Source organism: Chanos chanos, chromosome 5, assembly GCF_902362185.1.
Source record: "Chanos chanos chromosome 5, fChaCha1.1, whole genome shotgun sequence".
Lineage (NCBI taxonomy): Eukaryota > Metazoa > Chordata > Actinopteri > Gonorynchiformes > Chanidae > Chanos > Chanos chanos.
In genome coordinates this window covers 45,775,294-45,792,104 of record NC_044499.1, presented here as the reverse complement: position 1 = coordinate 45,792,104, position 16,811 = coordinate 45,775,294, and the positions used below count along the sequence as shown (strand labels likewise).

The 16,811-nt window shown below is 39.7% G+C and overlaps 1 protein-coding gene across 1 annotated transcript in view; it reads left to right on the top strand.

Moving 5' to 3' along the window:
* LOC115812612 (myosin-16) overlaps positions 1–16,811 on the top strand; it is a 34,267-nt gene that overhangs the window by 5,871 nt on the left and 11,585 nt on the right. The window contains exons 3-8 of the mRNA XM_030775095.1: positions 7,330–7,557; positions 8,877–8,985; positions 10,303–10,385; positions 10,675–10,820; positions 11,705–11,795; positions 16,218–16,274. Coding sequence (XP_030630955.1) covers positions 7,330–7,557; positions 8,877–8,985; positions 10,303–10,385; positions 10,675–10,820; positions 11,705–11,795; positions 16,218–16,274 — 714 coding nt within the window. The remainder of the gene's footprint in view (positions 1–7,329; positions 7,558–8,876; positions 8,986–10,302; positions 10,386–10,674; positions 10,821–11,704; positions 11,796–16,217; positions 16,275–16,811) is intronic.

The window sequence follows — 16,811 nt, the reverse complement described above, 5'->3', positions numbered from 1 at the left end:
CACATGTCAGCTTGCTCTTGGAGCTTCTACATTTGCTGTGTCAGTAAATGGAAAATTTTGTGAATATTAAGCTCAGTATTAAGGGGGAACTTCATCCAAAACAAAATAACCGTCATTAAACGAATCACAGGACAGCTGCTTTGTATACACATCTCAAAAGAACTTTTACAGAATCCTAATGGCATTACATTTATTCACTTTAGGAAGAACTCTCTCTCTCTAGTGCCAGAAGAAAATAAAATGGAAAACACATTAAAGTGGACACATTGTAAGTGAGTTTTGAATTTAACTGTGCTGTAAATAATTTCCATTTGAATAGCCATGAGCAAAATTGTGAACCTTTTTTTTTATGCTACTATTGTCAAGAAGGAGAATGGCTATTTTACATTTGGTGTTTTTTTTGCAATACATTTCATACAGATAAGAAACAAAGTCACGTTTACTCACTCATCAAGATCGATTTCAGATATGCACGTAATGTAGGTGTATTATAGTCATAAAGGGAAATCCACTGGATGGCAAGCCAGCTCCTGCTGGACAGTACTCCACAATGAACAACCAGTACCCATCAACAGTTAAACCATATTCTGAGATGCTGGAAACCAGTAGAGAATAAACAATATCCAAATACCACGTATCAAATCTTTTATGATTCTTATAATAACCATAAAACTCACATTTTCCAGTGTGCTTGGAAAATGTATCCTCTCTCTACTCATTCTTCCCATTCTTTATTCACCACTGTGCTCAGCTGCTGGTGTGTAACCGTGAGGACACTGCTCTTCTCCATACTGTGATGTGGAGGGATTCCTGGTCTTGAATCATCCATGATTCACCAGTGCATTACAAGGTCACCACTGTGTGGCCTACAGAGTGGTTGTCTCTGGTTGCACCTGTTATATTTGTCACAACCATCCTTATCTTCCACAAATTTTTATGAGTTTGGCTGCACAGTGTATCTGAAGAAAAACAGTTTATTCCTTCATAGATGAAATACTGTCCAACAGTCACTGACTCCACAGAGAGCTGTAGTTAGAAAATAAAAGTGCTGTGAGTGGACTACTTAGCCCCTTTCATAAATATTAATATGAAGTAAATGTAAAACACTTTTCTTGAAAATTCCAAGTGTCCAATTTAAGCATGTGGAGGAACTTTAAGGTTTTAAGTAGTTTCAGTGTTTCTGTTCTGGAGCTCATGGCAATGCTGAAAAAGGGTCTGCCATCTCTAACCAAAGAGTGAGAGAGAGAGAGAGAGAGAGAGAGAGAGAGAGAGAGAGAGATGCAAAGCCCATGCATCCAGCTCACATCTATGGCAACTATTTAAAATTTAAATAGACCATTAAATGCTTGTTATTAGTTACTACGTAATCTCTTCCAGTCCAAGTTCCTGTTTGTTATAATTAAAAAACTCAAAGCTGTGTTGGCCCTTGTAACATATTAATTGCTTTCTATTACATCAAAATGAACATTTATTGCTTCTACCTTTGAAAGTACAGCTATTTTTTAAGTTTAAAAGAATAAACACCTAAGGCAAAATGTCCTGTTTGTGAGAGGAACCTCTGATGCTGATGTGTTCATAAACTTTTCAGCATATTGCTCCTCTGGCAGTGTTACGCTGGTGGTGTGGTGCAGGACCCAAGTGCAAAGACACGATGATGTGGGTGAAAAAACGGAAGACTTTACTTAAAACGAAGATCCAAATACAGGTGTAAACTAATAACAAAAGCCATTAACAAAAAGGTGCAGCAAGACAGTGTGCACCAAAACACAAACAACGATAGACAATGGACAAGGCAAACACTAGGACTTAAATAGAGGGAGAACTAAACAGGGCAAAACAGGATTGGATAAAATTAACAAGGTAATAATGAGACAAAACAGGAACAGGTGAGGGGCGGAGACAGACAAAGAACAGGAGCACAAAGACATGGCAAACCAAAAGTCCAAAATGGCGGTGCAGGTTGTGACAGGCAGTCACCTGCTGCAGTTCATTACCAATATCAGCACTGCATTTGTCTGACTGTTCCTCGAAAATAGCTATGTAATGCCTCATAAAATTTGGGCTGTGTGGTCCTTGAAAATATTCCCTGATGACTAAACCTTGATAGTGCACCATATATTATATATTGTGGGATGTGGAACTGAAAAAGTTTGTAATACTGTTTGACAAATTTTGCAATTTTGTGTTTCAAAAGAAATTCATACATATCAAATGATCACAACTCAGAATTACATTATGTTTATGAGTAGACATAAATACAGGTCTCGGGAGTGGTGTCGTTAGGTCTGATCTTTCGGGGCTATGGCCTGGAATATTTTAAGCCTCGCCTCGAATAATTTCACCCCGAAAAAGGAAGTGTTTAGGGCAAAACAACAGACTGACTGTGTAACAGAGCAGAACTTGACTTGCAGCGTCTGAAGGAGGGGGGAGTAATCAAGTGCTGCGCAGTGCAAGCAAAGTTGGAAGACGCACGTACCTAGATGAAAAGCTCCGGTTTTCTTAGCCCCGGACTTAGCCTGGTCTTTTCAATAGCTAGAAACGCCCCTGGGTCTCGAACTGTTTCTAAATGCGGAGTACAGACTTGCTAAGTTCAGCTTGGGAGACCAGACTTTGTGTGAAATGCATTCTGGGAAACTTGACTACCCAAGTCCGCACAAGTCACCTAAGCCATTTCTCAATATGGAGTGCGTCAAGTCTGGACTCCTGTTCTTCTGCATCCTTGATAAAACCCACGAGTCAAGGACACATTTGGGTATTTGACCTGTAATTGGCTAGATGTGAACTTTGAATTGGAACAGTGCTTAGGCTGTGACTGATGATGTTTCACAAGTCCATGAGAATGCAAGTACAGAGAAGAACACATATTGAGAAACCGCTTAGGAAAGTAGCCAAATATTAGACTAATGTCCTGAATGTTTTAATATAGAGGACAACAGTGAAAGTAAGAAAGTGACTAAGGCTTTTCTATCACTAGCAATTGTAATTGCTGATTTTCACACTTGTCATGACCATGTAGTAGCTAACATCAAATCGGTTGAAAGAGACGACTAAATTTTAATTGAAACAAAATAAACAAACATATAATGGCCTATGATTGCTAAGTTAGCTATTAGTATCGCTACTTTTTGTCATCAGCTTCTGTGAATTGAGGACAGAAGTGAGATGTAACAAGCTAGCTAATTTTTTAAAAGTCTTAAGTCTGTAAGTCTTTTGCCACAGACTATTTCACAGGTATCTGTTAGAGCAGTTGATTCTGAGCTGTTTGTAGTAGTTTTGCTTCAACAGAAGTGACAATAATGTTTTATCAACCAACTTATATGTTTAAGTAGCGAGGGGTACCCAATGGTTGCTACCCCTTCCAATTAGCTAGTTGTTTCTTACTTAAATAACCAGAAACTAGCAACTCCTCCTAGAATGTAAATGCTTTTTAGCATGTATTACAGTGTGTTCATGTTATTAAGAAAATCTTTCATACAGAACTTCCAATGTATTTTGAAATTAAACTTATGTTTATGTTTCATTTTAAGGTGCATTTTCAAAATTGTTAGACACTAAAACTAAATATAAAACCAAATAAACTAAGCCCAACCTTAAGATGAAAGATCTGAATAAAAATTTAAAGGACTTATACGTATTGCTATTGTTTCCAGCTATAAGTAAGCCACTGGAGTCAAGAAGTTGTTTTAGGATAACATGATGGTGAAAAGATGAACAACTGATCACCCTATTTTTTTTTTTAACACATTGGCTTGATTCGATACATTCAGTATCCTCACGTTAATTAACATTTATTTTGTTCTTCATGACAAATCACCTTTAGGGAAAGATACTGTGCATATTAAGGCACAGAGACAATGGTTGATATTACCCTCTAAAACCCACTATTTTTCCTCTTCATGGTCGTCTTAAGCAAGATAAAGCATATTTACGACAGTCAACTGGTGAGCCTTAAGGATTTGAGTGGTAGAACCCATGACCCCCAAAACTAAATATAAGTAATTCCTTTGCATATGTGTACTATGCTCTGTCCAGTATTGCACACATTGGTGTTCAAGAGTTCAATAGGTAAGAAAAGGTCCAGAAAGGAAAGGGATTTTTTTCATGGTATAGATAATAAAATCTTAAACCAGTCGTCTTTGATTCTGAAAAACATCTTTGGGCCTTCCGTGAACCTGTAACCTTTTCCTCCTCTGCTCTCTGATGTGTACTTAGGGCCTGAGGGGCCCGTTCTAAATCTAATTCCAGGTTACCTGAGACCTGTGTCATACTTTGAAGGCTCATGGGAGGTTCAGTCAGAACTCAAACAAGGAAATAATTTCATATGGGTGAATATTACCTTTTACTTTAGTACATACATCAGATCTCGGTCATGCAAAGGGACTTCCCATAATGCTTTGATCTCGATTGCCCGTATCCTGAATCTAGCTCGCTTTTGTCTGTGTGGAAAACCCCACTTAGATTCAATTGATAAAACAAACTCTGTGTTTGGCTTTCTACTTCGAAGTTAAACAACGCGGTGCACCAGTGTTGTAGTTGTAATGTCCCAGGAATTCATCACAAATCCTTAAATTTGAACGAAATCCTTTTGACGGCTAACCCATTTTACAGCGTGTTAGGAACAATATTTGTCATTTTAATTTATGGTTTACAGCTCTAATAAAAGTGTCAGGGGTTAAATACCATGAATTTTGTTCCCCGTGAATGGTTGCTTATTGCCGTTAGAGTATGCCTTTGTTGTCTGTGTTGTCTGAGTGGGTGTAATGGCTATTCAGTTTGATGAAGAGGCTTCACTGTGTGGTGAAAGAGGAGAATAAAGTTGTTGGCGTTATTTGGTTTAAAACTCACGATGTTGACGTCTGCAACTGTGCTGTGTAGGTTTTTTGGCCTAGTATGCATGAAATAGCTCGTGCTGAGTAACATGGATTTGTGGTACCTTCTAAAAGACATGTACAGCCATGGATATAGGGTCTTGATGTCGCTTCACCCAATTCAGCTTCAGCCCAATTTCATCAAAATGTTTCTCAGCAGAGCTTGTTCATAATCTTTATGCTCAAATCACAGACATATTCTAGTAACCAATCAGGCCTCGCAATATGTTTGATCTAATAATTCATTCAGAGGATGAATTACTCTTGGATTTGGTGTACAATATCGCTTTTGTCCCTGCACTGGATGATGAATGCTATGGCTTTGTTCAAACTGTGTGGGTGCAGACATACAAGCTCTCTCTGATAATTGCAAAATGGAGAGTGAATGAAAGAAAATCCCTTTGAGTCATTTTTGTTGAGAATACTCAGATTTTTTCTCCTTTATGTTGGTGAATGATTTGATAATACAGTAGCAACAGTTACCAACAGTGAACGACAGAACATAACACCATTTATGTGATCTGTCATCCTACCCCTTGAACTCTTGGAAATCCTTGAGCTCCATGGTCAGTGGGAATAGACACCTGTTTCTGGAAGGGGAGAGGCAGACATAATGGCAAAACTGACTAGACAAATCCTTGGAGCTGTGGGAGGATTGACCCAGTCAAAGAGGAGCCCCCAAGAACCTCAGATCGTTAACCGAAACTTTGGATGGTTTCTTTACGGGTTTGATAGCACGGAGTGAAAAAAGCGGACAGCTGTTCCTTGAGTGGAGTGAGTGAGAAGGCGAGCAAGAGTGGGAGGGTGAGACGAACGGAGGGAGCCAAAACAAAAGGTGTGTTGAGCTTCTGTAGAGGAGGCACCGTTTAGAGTAGGCAAGATAGTGCTAACACTGATGTTGGAGATGGGATGGTAGCGTGCTGTTGCTCTCTGTCAGTACTGCTGTGTCATTTAGACTGAGGCCAGAGAACAAGACGTGGATCTTTATTGATCACCTAGAAGAAGGAAACTGAGTCCGTCGCTGGAGGCTCTTTCAGACAGTTAGTGTCATAGGTTATGTCTTTCAGCAGGAGGTGCCACTCCCTCTCTGATGATTCAGAGGAGGCCAGTGAGGCACAGATAGAACCTGAGCATGATGACCTGGACTGGGATAGCTTTAGTACAACCCTTGAGCATCAGCAGGCAACTGTGGGTAACTCAATGTAGCTGTGTGTGTGTGTGTGTGTGTGTGTGTGTGTGTGTGTGTGTGTGTGTGTGTGTGTGTGTGCATTTGTGTGTTTGTCTCTGGTTGTCAGCATACCTATGTGTCTTATGTTTTCAGTGTGTTTAGCTTTATTTACTTTTTTTTTTAATCTTGTAAATATTTTCATTTTTTTCATGCTTCATTTTGCCTCTATTGAATTTATGTGCAGTATCTGCTGTTTTAACTCAGCTGGTGGAATGGAAGTGTTATGGAAAGAAGGTTCAGTTTAAGGCCAAGCTTTGGCAGAACTTTCATCTGATGAACACATTGTGGGAAACTCACTTCAACGTTCTAGCTTTGTTTTCCTTCACTCACTGCGCTGTGATATTATTTGTGTAAGCTTTGTCAATGAATTACACAATCTGGAAGAAGTCAGTCCTCAGTCTACTCAGGAAATCCTCTAGAATCTTATTCTAAGCTCGTGACCCTTTGTGAATGTTATCATCCATCCTTACTCAATATCCACTCTTAAGGACAGGCTACTTAAAGTCGTGAACATTGCTTTTGTGGGATTTTCCTTAAGTAGAAAAGGTACAGTTTAGGAACACGTTTTAGATGCTTTGGTTCAAACATAAGCATATGAAAAAAGGGCTATGACCGATAAATGAAAAAATGGTGCAAAAGCACTGATAGCGAGAGCGCATTTATGGAAAAATAGTCACTTATGGTTAAATAGGTCAAATGATAATCTCGTGAATGGCCACATATTTGGGTGTTTCGAGCCCGACCCAGATGCTTTCCTGATGATGCCTAGTGCATAAGTACATGTACTCCAAATAGCTGCAGAAAGATTCAAACTTGGCAGTGCAGAGTTAAGAGCTAAGGACTCCTTTTTCTTGTTTCAGTTGCTTTGGTTGATAATCCTCTTCACTGTAGTGAAGTGAAGTTACTCAAGACTTTTTTTGTACTCTTAACATCATTACTCTCCACCTAATCTCAAGAGATTAGGTGAAAAGTAACCCTAATCTAAACGCTTTTTTTTTTATGGGGGGAAGGATTTTGTAGTGCTTCGAAATGGTACGACGTTTTTCCTAAACATACGACTGTCTGGAGTTGTGGCTCTCTTAGCGTTTTTTTTCTTTTCCTCTACTCCAACTTTCCTTTGACTAGACCCTCACTACCATTCAGTCTCCTCATCAGGCTAAGTCTCATCCCTCTCTCTCCACCTCCACCTCCTCTCCTCACAAATGCTCTTCCCTGCTCTCTCCTCACTTGCAGGAGCAGGAGAGCCTGCAGCAAGCAGAGCAGCGTTGTGTGCAGCTGGCCAAGGCCAAGCGGGAGCTGGAGGCCCAGGTGGTGGGATTGACCGACCGTCTGGAAGAGGAGGAGGGAGCGACAGCTCAACTGGCCTCCCATCGCCAGCGTCTGGAGGCCGAGTGCTGCGGTCTCCGCCACGACCTGGAAGAGCTTGAAACCACGCTGAGTGTGGTAGAGAGAGACAAACAGGTAGGGATGTAGTCCACTCTTTTTCTCACTCACTGATTTACTCGCTTACTTTTATAGTTTCTTGCACAGTTCTCAGGCTGTGTTTGGAGCTTTAAATTGGTCCAGCGTAAGCTGAAAACTGAGATGATGTTACAGAGTTGTATCCCTTTGTCACGTCTCTTTGTTAGATTGACTGATGTTACTATGAAGGAAACTTGTATATCATTGTTATCATGCTGACGTGAAATGAATTACCCCTTCTATAGTCTATATGTTGACTCATTGCAGGTCAAGTATGTATTTTGAAATTTTTCTATAAAGCTTGTCAGTGTGAGATATTGTTAAGTTTATCAGGTTAGAGTGCAAAATAAACTTTGTAGGTATGTTTAGATAAGGGTGTTGACTCCTGCAACATCTAATCCATTTGGAAGAGGTAGTCTTTAATATTTGCAAAACTTTGCCTTACAGTGAACTTAATGCAAGATCAGACCTGTAGGGTTGGATGTGCTCTCTCAAATTTTCAGCACGGTCTGTTTGCAATGCTCTTGTTGTTATAGCAAGGATATGATTGAATTTAATACGCCATACTCCAGTGCAAAGTGGGGTTGCAGCCTAAAGGGGCAAGTGTACAGTTACATTTCTGTATGTGTAATGCCCTGGTTTCTTTTACCACAAATTAGCTTCAGTTAAGGATTGTAGTTTTCATTCATTTTTTAAAAATATTTTTGTGCCTAGCCTTATCGTCACCAGCCTATTACTTTTATAATGTTGTGCACCTGGTTTTATAGCTTTTCAGATATTTTTTACCGCACCGTCTCAAACAATTTAATAAAGATGCAGATGGTTTCTAAATATTTGGCAAGTTCAAGACTCCAACATTATGAATTTATGTCTATAAAATTTGTAGGACCCTTTGAGGTCAGGGGGTAGAGAAGTGACACTAGTGATTTTAGGATGAAAGTGCTCATGAAACGGCTCCACCCTACTATATGCACTTCTGGTTTACATCTGCTTCTCAAAGACTCAACAGGTCTAAACACAGTCTTCTCTCTCAGTCCCTAATTTTACTGTTGAACCAAAGCATTGCATGTGAGCTGTTCATTCATGTCAATAATAAGAAAGGAGGAAAGAGAGAGTATGAGACAGAGAGAGATAGGAAGTTTAGAGGGAGATTTGAGAGAGAGAGAGAGAGAGAGAGATGGAGAGCGAGAGGGCAGGGTCTGTATCAGATGTGATTTAAGGATAATGTTTTTGGATACTTTAATCCATCAAATGGATATATATTCCAGAACCACAGACAGCTGGATCTCTCACTGATAAACTCAATGGTGTTCTCTCAGTCTCTAGACTCTAATGTGAGGAAACTCTCTGAGGAACTCTCTCAGAAAGAGGAAATTGTGCAGAAACTGCAGAAAGAGAAAGAGCATCTGGTGGAACTCAGTCAGGTGAGTGACACTCGGTGTCATCGCGTTCGCCTTACCGACGCGCGTGCATGTGTGTGTATTTTCATGTGTGTGTATGTGTGTGTGTGTGTGTGTGTGTGTATGTGTGTGTGTGTGTATGTAGTTAAATGAGGCTTTGCATAACTTATTTATATGTTTACTTTAGTGTATAGCCATATGTTATTGTTATGTGCAGTACAGAAGCATGCCATTTGTCCTCACTGGGGATGTTGAGACACATGTTGGACAGTTTTGGCCTGAGGTTTCCACCGATGCCTTAGTGTCAAGGTCACTCCTGTGGGATGGTAAATATTCTGGTACCACAGGCTGTTGTTTTGTTCTGTGCAAACCCATCTGGAAGACAAGTTTGGGGTCGTTAACAGATCAGAGATCATATCCACCTGGCAGAAAACCAGATTTTCCCCTTTTTTTTTTTTATCTGGAAAGTCATTTAGAGGGTTCAGGTCAATCCCTTGATTAATTCCTTCGTGCAGAAAAGACCAAGAAAAACACAGTCTAGACATAATTTACAATAAATTACAACGTTGTGTTGCTCTGGAGTCTGCTCTGGAGTTGCTCTGGAGCTCACACTTATTCATGATATGATGAGCCATCATATATGATGATGAAATCTAAAGTGTCCAATTTATTTATGCATTTGAGGACAGTTAAGGTTCATTACCAGTTGCGAAATGACCAAAAAAAAAGAGAGAGAAAAAACAACAATGTCCCAGCCACGTTTTTAAGGCCTCGATATGATTAAAAAACAACTCTTAAGAATATAAATGAATTTGCCCTAAACCTGCGGTCCCTCAGGAACACGTACAACTACCACGTACCATAACGCATGTCAGATGTTGAACAGTAGCAGCGAGGTAATCTATTGTTACTCTTTAAAACCTGTAGCTTTTTCCCCCGCTCCTCCACCTGGCTCTACTGACTCATAAAATGATGGAGTGCCGAGCTGCTGCTGTAATCGACGAAAACATTTAAAAACTCTCTCACCGATAAGCAAAGATGCTGACCCAGTATCAGTGCGCTTTCCTTTTATATACATGATGGATGAGATTCTTTTTGTTTCGTTTTTTTTTTTTTTTTTTTTTTTTTTAAAAGCTGAACTTGCCTTGATGTGGGCATGAAAATGATTAAGACATCATGTTGCTTATTCCCTCTGACACTCGTGGAGATGGAGAAGATGAACGTATCACAGCTGTAGATAAATGATTGGCTGAGACTCAGATGTGAGAGAGATTCACAGCTGCAGATTTAACACCACATCTGGATCACAGACTCAGCAAAATGTTTGTTTCATCTTTCCAGCAAGCCTTAGAAGACCTGCAGAGCGAGGAGGAGAAGGTGAATCTCTTGACCAAAGAGAAAGCGAAACTTCAGGTGCAGGCTGAGGATGTGAGTACCGTATGTTAAACATCATGGTTCCACTGTGCGTCTCCACCAAATGGGAACATGTGTATCAATTCTGACTGCTTCTGATGGATGTAGCATGTGTACGAATATATGACGTAACAATTTGTAAGCCGCTAGAATTTCACACCAACATAAAAAAATCGTTATACCAGTGTTAATTATGTTCCTCTTGTGAGTCATCTTATGTTATGCTATATGCCTGGTAGCATTAATTCTGTGTGTGTGTGTATGTGTGTGTGTGTGTGTGTGTGTGTGTGTCCTCCTTTCTCAGCTTGAATACCTCTTGGAGCAGGAGAGGAAGCAGAGGAGTGACCTGGAGAGAAGCCGAAAAAAGCTGGAGGGAGACAGTAAAAACGCTATGGACAGTCTGAATGAGATTGGGAAGATGAGGGCCAGCCTGGAGGAGATCATTAAGAAGTGAGTCACATCAGCAATATAGAGCCATGTCTAACAGATAAAAACTGAAAATGAAAAAAAAAAAAAAGGTAGACACTCAAATCCTGAGAATTCTCAAATACTGAGAACTGGGTTTTTTTTTTTGGTTCATATCACTTTTTCATATACTGTATGCTATGTGTTATGAATTTGTTTCCTCTTCAAGATGTCCTGAAAAGTACAGTGAAATTAAGGCACAGCTTCTCAGTGTCAAAAGGTTTCTGGCTACACTCGTCCATGGGATGGCAATGTGACAGATATTTCACTATTCAAATGACAGTTCGGTGACAGTTTGACTGAATTTGGCCTCAAGTCTTGGAGAGAGTTTTATACATACACATATTTTAGAGGAAACATCCTTGGCTAGCAGCAAAACAGATGCTTGAATGCCCTTTTATAGCCTATAACATGATATCTGTTTTGAGCACCGTTATCTTAGCTTTGATGACTTACAGGCCCTACAGGCTCTAAGAGCTGTTCTGACTTGTTAGTTTACACTCTCTGTTAGGGGACCACAGAAAGGTATATTTTTTTAGTTTAAGAACTGGCTTACCAGACAAATGCAGGAGCTACAATTTATAGACTCAGTTGTCCGTTTTGAAACAAAAACGTCTGTTTATCGTATTGGATTGACTTCCCCAGAAAAGGGAAAGTTTCTTAATAAGTCACTTTCCTATGCCGTGCTGCATTTGACTGACGTTTTTAATAACCTTTGTTCCAGAGTCACGGTGTGACACTGACGTTATTGCACACGTCTTGAGAATCATACCAAACACTCCTGCTAAATGAGCTCTGTCGCCCTGATCCTCATCTTCAATCCTTCACACTCTCTCCCTTTATCCTCCCCTCTCTCTTTCTCCCGTCAGGAAAGATGTAGAGATAAGTGCCACCAACACCAAACTGGAGGCTGAAGAGGTTCTGAGTGCGAGCCTACAGAGAAAGAATAAGGAGCTCCAGGTGAGCACCGTGGGGGTGGGGGAAGCAACATTCCTGTCTTTCAACGCTGCTGGGGTCCTGGGCTCTGATTTGTGAGCCTGTACCTCTCGTGGCTCCCTGCATTTTTAAAGAGATGGCGAAAACATACCCAGGGAACTTCTAAACTGGTATCTTTTCTCAACCTTTTTTTTTTCTTTGGTCCTAAGTGGGAAAAGATTTGAACTCCAAGCCTTTAAATCTCAGATCAAACCTGACAGTCCACGCTCTTACTGTGCCCAAAACCTAATTAAAGATGATAGAGTGAGAGGAGATTAAAGAGCTTAGACTGATTTAATAGACTAGTAAAAGCTGTCAGAGTGTATTGCTTGTTTACCTTCTGTCACTCTCAATATGTCACTTAGCTGTGAAGGACCTTTTAAGGATCTGTCCAGGGGGAACCTCACTGATCTGGAGTTTTCTGTCACTTTTCCATATTATTTCACTGAACGGAAAAGATCATTTGTTTTTTTTTTTCCCTGATACAGGCATCCAAGTTCTGTTATCTTAATGAAATCACTCCTGCCGCTGCTATTTTGAAATGTAACGCCATAAAAGGCATTTGAATAGGTCATTTTGCGTTGGTGCCTGTCAAGCTATACTGTGTAATACGAAAACTGATGCAGTGTTTTCCAAATAAAGCATTATTTTAATATGCGAGTTTGTTTTTCTCAGATATGCAGGTAAGATATACCTCTTAACTAGGTGAATTTGCAATATTTGACGATATTGCATTTCATATTTATTTGAAGAGGACACAGTGCTTACTTTTCTGTATGGATCAGTCACATGCGACCAAAGCCATTTGAGGTGTTATTGACCTCTCATCAGCAGGTAATTTATTCAATATTTATTTCTGTTATCTTTCCTTTCCTTTTTGTGGTACTTTGAGACCAGATAATGTACACAAGGCCAAAAAGAAAGGCAAGGAGAAAGAGAGAGAGAGAGAGAGAGAGAGAGAGAGAGAGAGAGGACGTGACAGCATGGATCAGGTGGTTCTCTGACCCATCGTTTTTGTTTTTTGTTTTTTTTCTCGATGGATCATCTAAAAAGCCTCATGGGGAATATAGAGGCTCTTTGTTTTGGTTGCTTGCTTGGGATGGCCCAGCTGAAAGACGATCTGTGTGTTGGTGAAAGTTGACATGTTTTCACGTTTAGCTCCAGTATTATCCCTTTCCCACAATGTCGGCATTGTGTCAGGCTCTCACCCCACTAATTGAAGTGCAGGTGAATTTGTGGTGAACAAAGGCAGACCTTATTGGACGAGGCTTTTTTAAAACTCCACCGCAATATAGTGTAGTTAAGAGTCCAACCATTAGTTTAATGTCATTAGTCTAATGGTTTCAAGATACTTAGTTTAATCAGTGTTGGCTTTAAGTGTGGAGCAATAATACACTAACTAAGTATTTACTTCATCGTCAAAAATTCTTACTGACAGATCTCCAACTCCCCATCATTCATTTCCTCTGCAGAATTTTATGATACATCTGTCTTTTAGTGTCCAAGTAATAGTAAATACGTCTCTTATATCATTGTACCTCTGTGCAATAGTGTTTTACTATGTCCAGGCCAGTTTAGCTTTATATAGTTTTCCCCATATACAGAGTAGTTGCATGTGCAGAACTTTTCATGGCAAAATTGGTCCTCAAATCTTCCCATGACCACGAGTTAATACAGACAGACTAGCTGCAAATTAACTAACTAGCTGCAAAAGACAAAGTAAGTGCTAATAATTCAGATACATAATAACCCCTTTTTGAAATGAGTCCTTGTCATAGCATTTAAAGAAGTGAAAGGGTGTTTGCAAAAAACACTTCCAGTCAGCAGAAAGCCTTGTCACTGATAAGAGTGTACACATTAAAAGGCTGTTGTCAAATCATAATGGAGAGACTGACTGAGGGCACAAAAGTAAGTTTATTTATTGCAGCCTTAGTTCCAGGTTTGTTTGGCCGGATTTCTGCTGAAAGTTTTGTTTGCTGGATGTTGAAACCCAAGCTATGTAGTATCTTTTGGTTAGTGGAAGAAACAGCTTCCCATATAACTGTAATTTATTGCCCATGATCTTAATTTGACAATCCTTAAGCGTTGAAACCATCTTACACTTGAAAATTATACTACAATTTTCAATTACACTAGAGTCAAGAGAACACTAAAAGGGTGCGCTAGTTCGATGGAGGCCAATGCACTTCGTGGACAGTATTTTGCCTGTAAGCAATACTGGAAAATAAGAGGGCAGCCCGGTCTTTTAAAATTCATACGCTGGCCATGAATTCGTTTAGAAACACAATATGTTAGCTCTCCATTGCAGTCAGGAATTTAAGAGGAATGGTTTAAATTTGAGACCCAGATTTCCTTTTTTCTTTTTTTTTACTGATATGGATACTATTTCAGAAAACATCTTTAAGTGCTGTACATAAAACCAGGGAGGTCTGTATTTTGTGTGTGTACGTGTACGTGTACGTGTGTGTGTGTGTGTGTGTGTGTGTGTGTGTATGTCATTAAGGAGTGTGTCAGTATGTGAGTGTGTTTTCAGGAGGTGGAGGGGGAGGGAGGAGAAAGTAAGGGGGAGTGGAGAGCCTCTGCACAGCGTGGCTAGGTGGGGTGTGTGTGTGTGTGTGTGTCTGTGCGTGTTTGTCAGACTGACTGCTGCTCGGCCATGGCTGTACTCTCTGCTGAGGTCCTGCGCTGGCATGTGAGTTTCTCCTTAATTGTCTCTCTGCATCATTAACATTATTATTCCAAAAGTATGTTAAAAATGTAGTTGTAGTCGTGCATGGATTTGATGTTAATTATAACAGAACATAAGTCATTTAGTGACACATTTTCTCTAGCTTGGGGTGCAGGACAGTAGTCCCTCTTTCAATGAATGTTTCAATGGAATTGTCCTAGATGTGAATATGTGTTTTGTCTCTTATAGTTTCTGCTGTGTATATGTACGTGCATGCATGCATACGTCCCTGAGTGTGTGTGCGTGTGCGTGTGTGTGTGTGTGTGTGTGGATGTGTGTGTGAGTGTATGTATGCGTGTGGCACAGAGTGAATTACACCTTTCCTCTAAGGTTTTGTCAGCTTGTATGTTAAGGGATGCCCTCTAGCTGTAACGGCTTGTCAGACATGTTTCCTGACATAGACACAACAGAGATAAAGCTGTAGATACAGAGAGAGCCACAAGTTATGACATGGAATGACTTATCAAGGTTTATGTGTATAGCCTTAAATTTTGGAGAGACATAGCTTACCCTTTCATTTGACAACAGAGTGGATGTATACGACCCCAAACTTTTTGGAAATACTACCTCTATGCGTCATTTCTTGTTTGTTGTATTTGAAATAAATGAAAAGAGAATAAGAATAAATGAAGACCAGAGACAGAGCAGCTGTGGATCTAGACTGGGAAAAAGAGAATAGAAGTTGGTGTGTATTTTAGGATGTGACCCTGAGTATTTACTTTGTGATATTTTCACAAGAGTTCCAGCGTGTCCCATCTAGCTGGTCTGCTCTGTCTTCCTTTTTGGTTACCCACCGTATGATTACCACCCTTATTGGCAGCCTTATCTTTGAATTGGATCAAATTGCTATGAAAAGGGAACAAAAGAAACCATTTTCTTTTCCCTCAAGAGGTAAAAAAAAAAAAAAAAAAAGGAAAGAGAAGAAGTAAAACTGACCGATGAAAAATTTATGACCTTTGGCCTTTTAAAAAAAATGGAATGAACAATTATAGCTGTTGTCAGGGATTATTATGATTATGTTATTTCATTCAAATAAATGTACATCATTGTAAATAATAATCTCTCCCCTCCCCCTTTTCTCTCCCCCCCCCCCTTTTTTTTGGAAATCGGTCCTACATTTTCAGCAGTGACATTTACAATATCGCCCAGTCAGTAATTTCGAATGACCATGTTCTTCTTGATTTGACTGCAGAAGACAACACTTTGTGTTGTTGGACAGATAATGATAGTTACCATAACAAATTCCTTCTCTAAATTGCTACCTGAAGTAAAAGCCACTGGCATGCAAAGTCAGTTCAACAGCATATAAAGTGCCACACCACAGGGCTGGTGCCTTTAAATAGCCTTAGTACAATGATTCAGTCTTCATATTTGGTCTGGGAAACAAGTGGTAATTTAAAAGTAACATATTTGAATTAAGTTCTACTACTGAAAATTGGAAGACGTACTTGCCACTTTCTGTAAATGAAAATGTTCACATATAATCTGTTAATATTATATGCTCAGTTATTTCTTGAGCATAATTCGAACCGCTGTGCAGCGTTGAATACTTTTTTTTTAAGGAAAGTTTATTGGTGATTACCCAGTAACTGTAGCATTGCAAAACCAATGAGGTGTGATACCTCAGTGTATGAATCAAACATTTGATTTAATATTATTACTCTCTATATCTCCTGTAGGTTCGCATAGAGGAGCTGGAGGAGGAACTGGAAGCAGAGAGAGCCATGAGGGCTAAGGTACAGTAAACCGGATTTGAATGACTATATATATGTATGTGTGTGTATGTGTGTATGTATATATGTATGTGTATATATCGTATTATAATCTTTGTATGTCATCTTGTGTAAGCCATAGGCCACATATATCAGTTCCCTGTATACAATGTGTATAGCACATAGCACTACTGATCAGTAGGTCTGAATCTTAGTTTTTGGAGATACTGTGTAAACAGGACACACAGATATTGGAGTTTTCAAACCACCTACATACTTGAAACACCTGTTGGTAATTAAAGAGTCCTTTTGAACTTTTTCCCTCTCTGAGAATATAGATTACACACAGGATATTTATCAAGAGGAATAAGACCGTAACGGGATTCCGACCGTATATCGAGAGTTTTGTTAAATATTCAAAACACAACCAGAAAATAGTGAAAACAAAAGCATCCCAGAGAGGATGAGCTTCCATCTCTCCTGGATGTTGTGATGTGACCCTCCAGCAAACGTTCTGGATCTGTGGCTTAGTGGGGGGCTATCGGATATCACTCAGACATT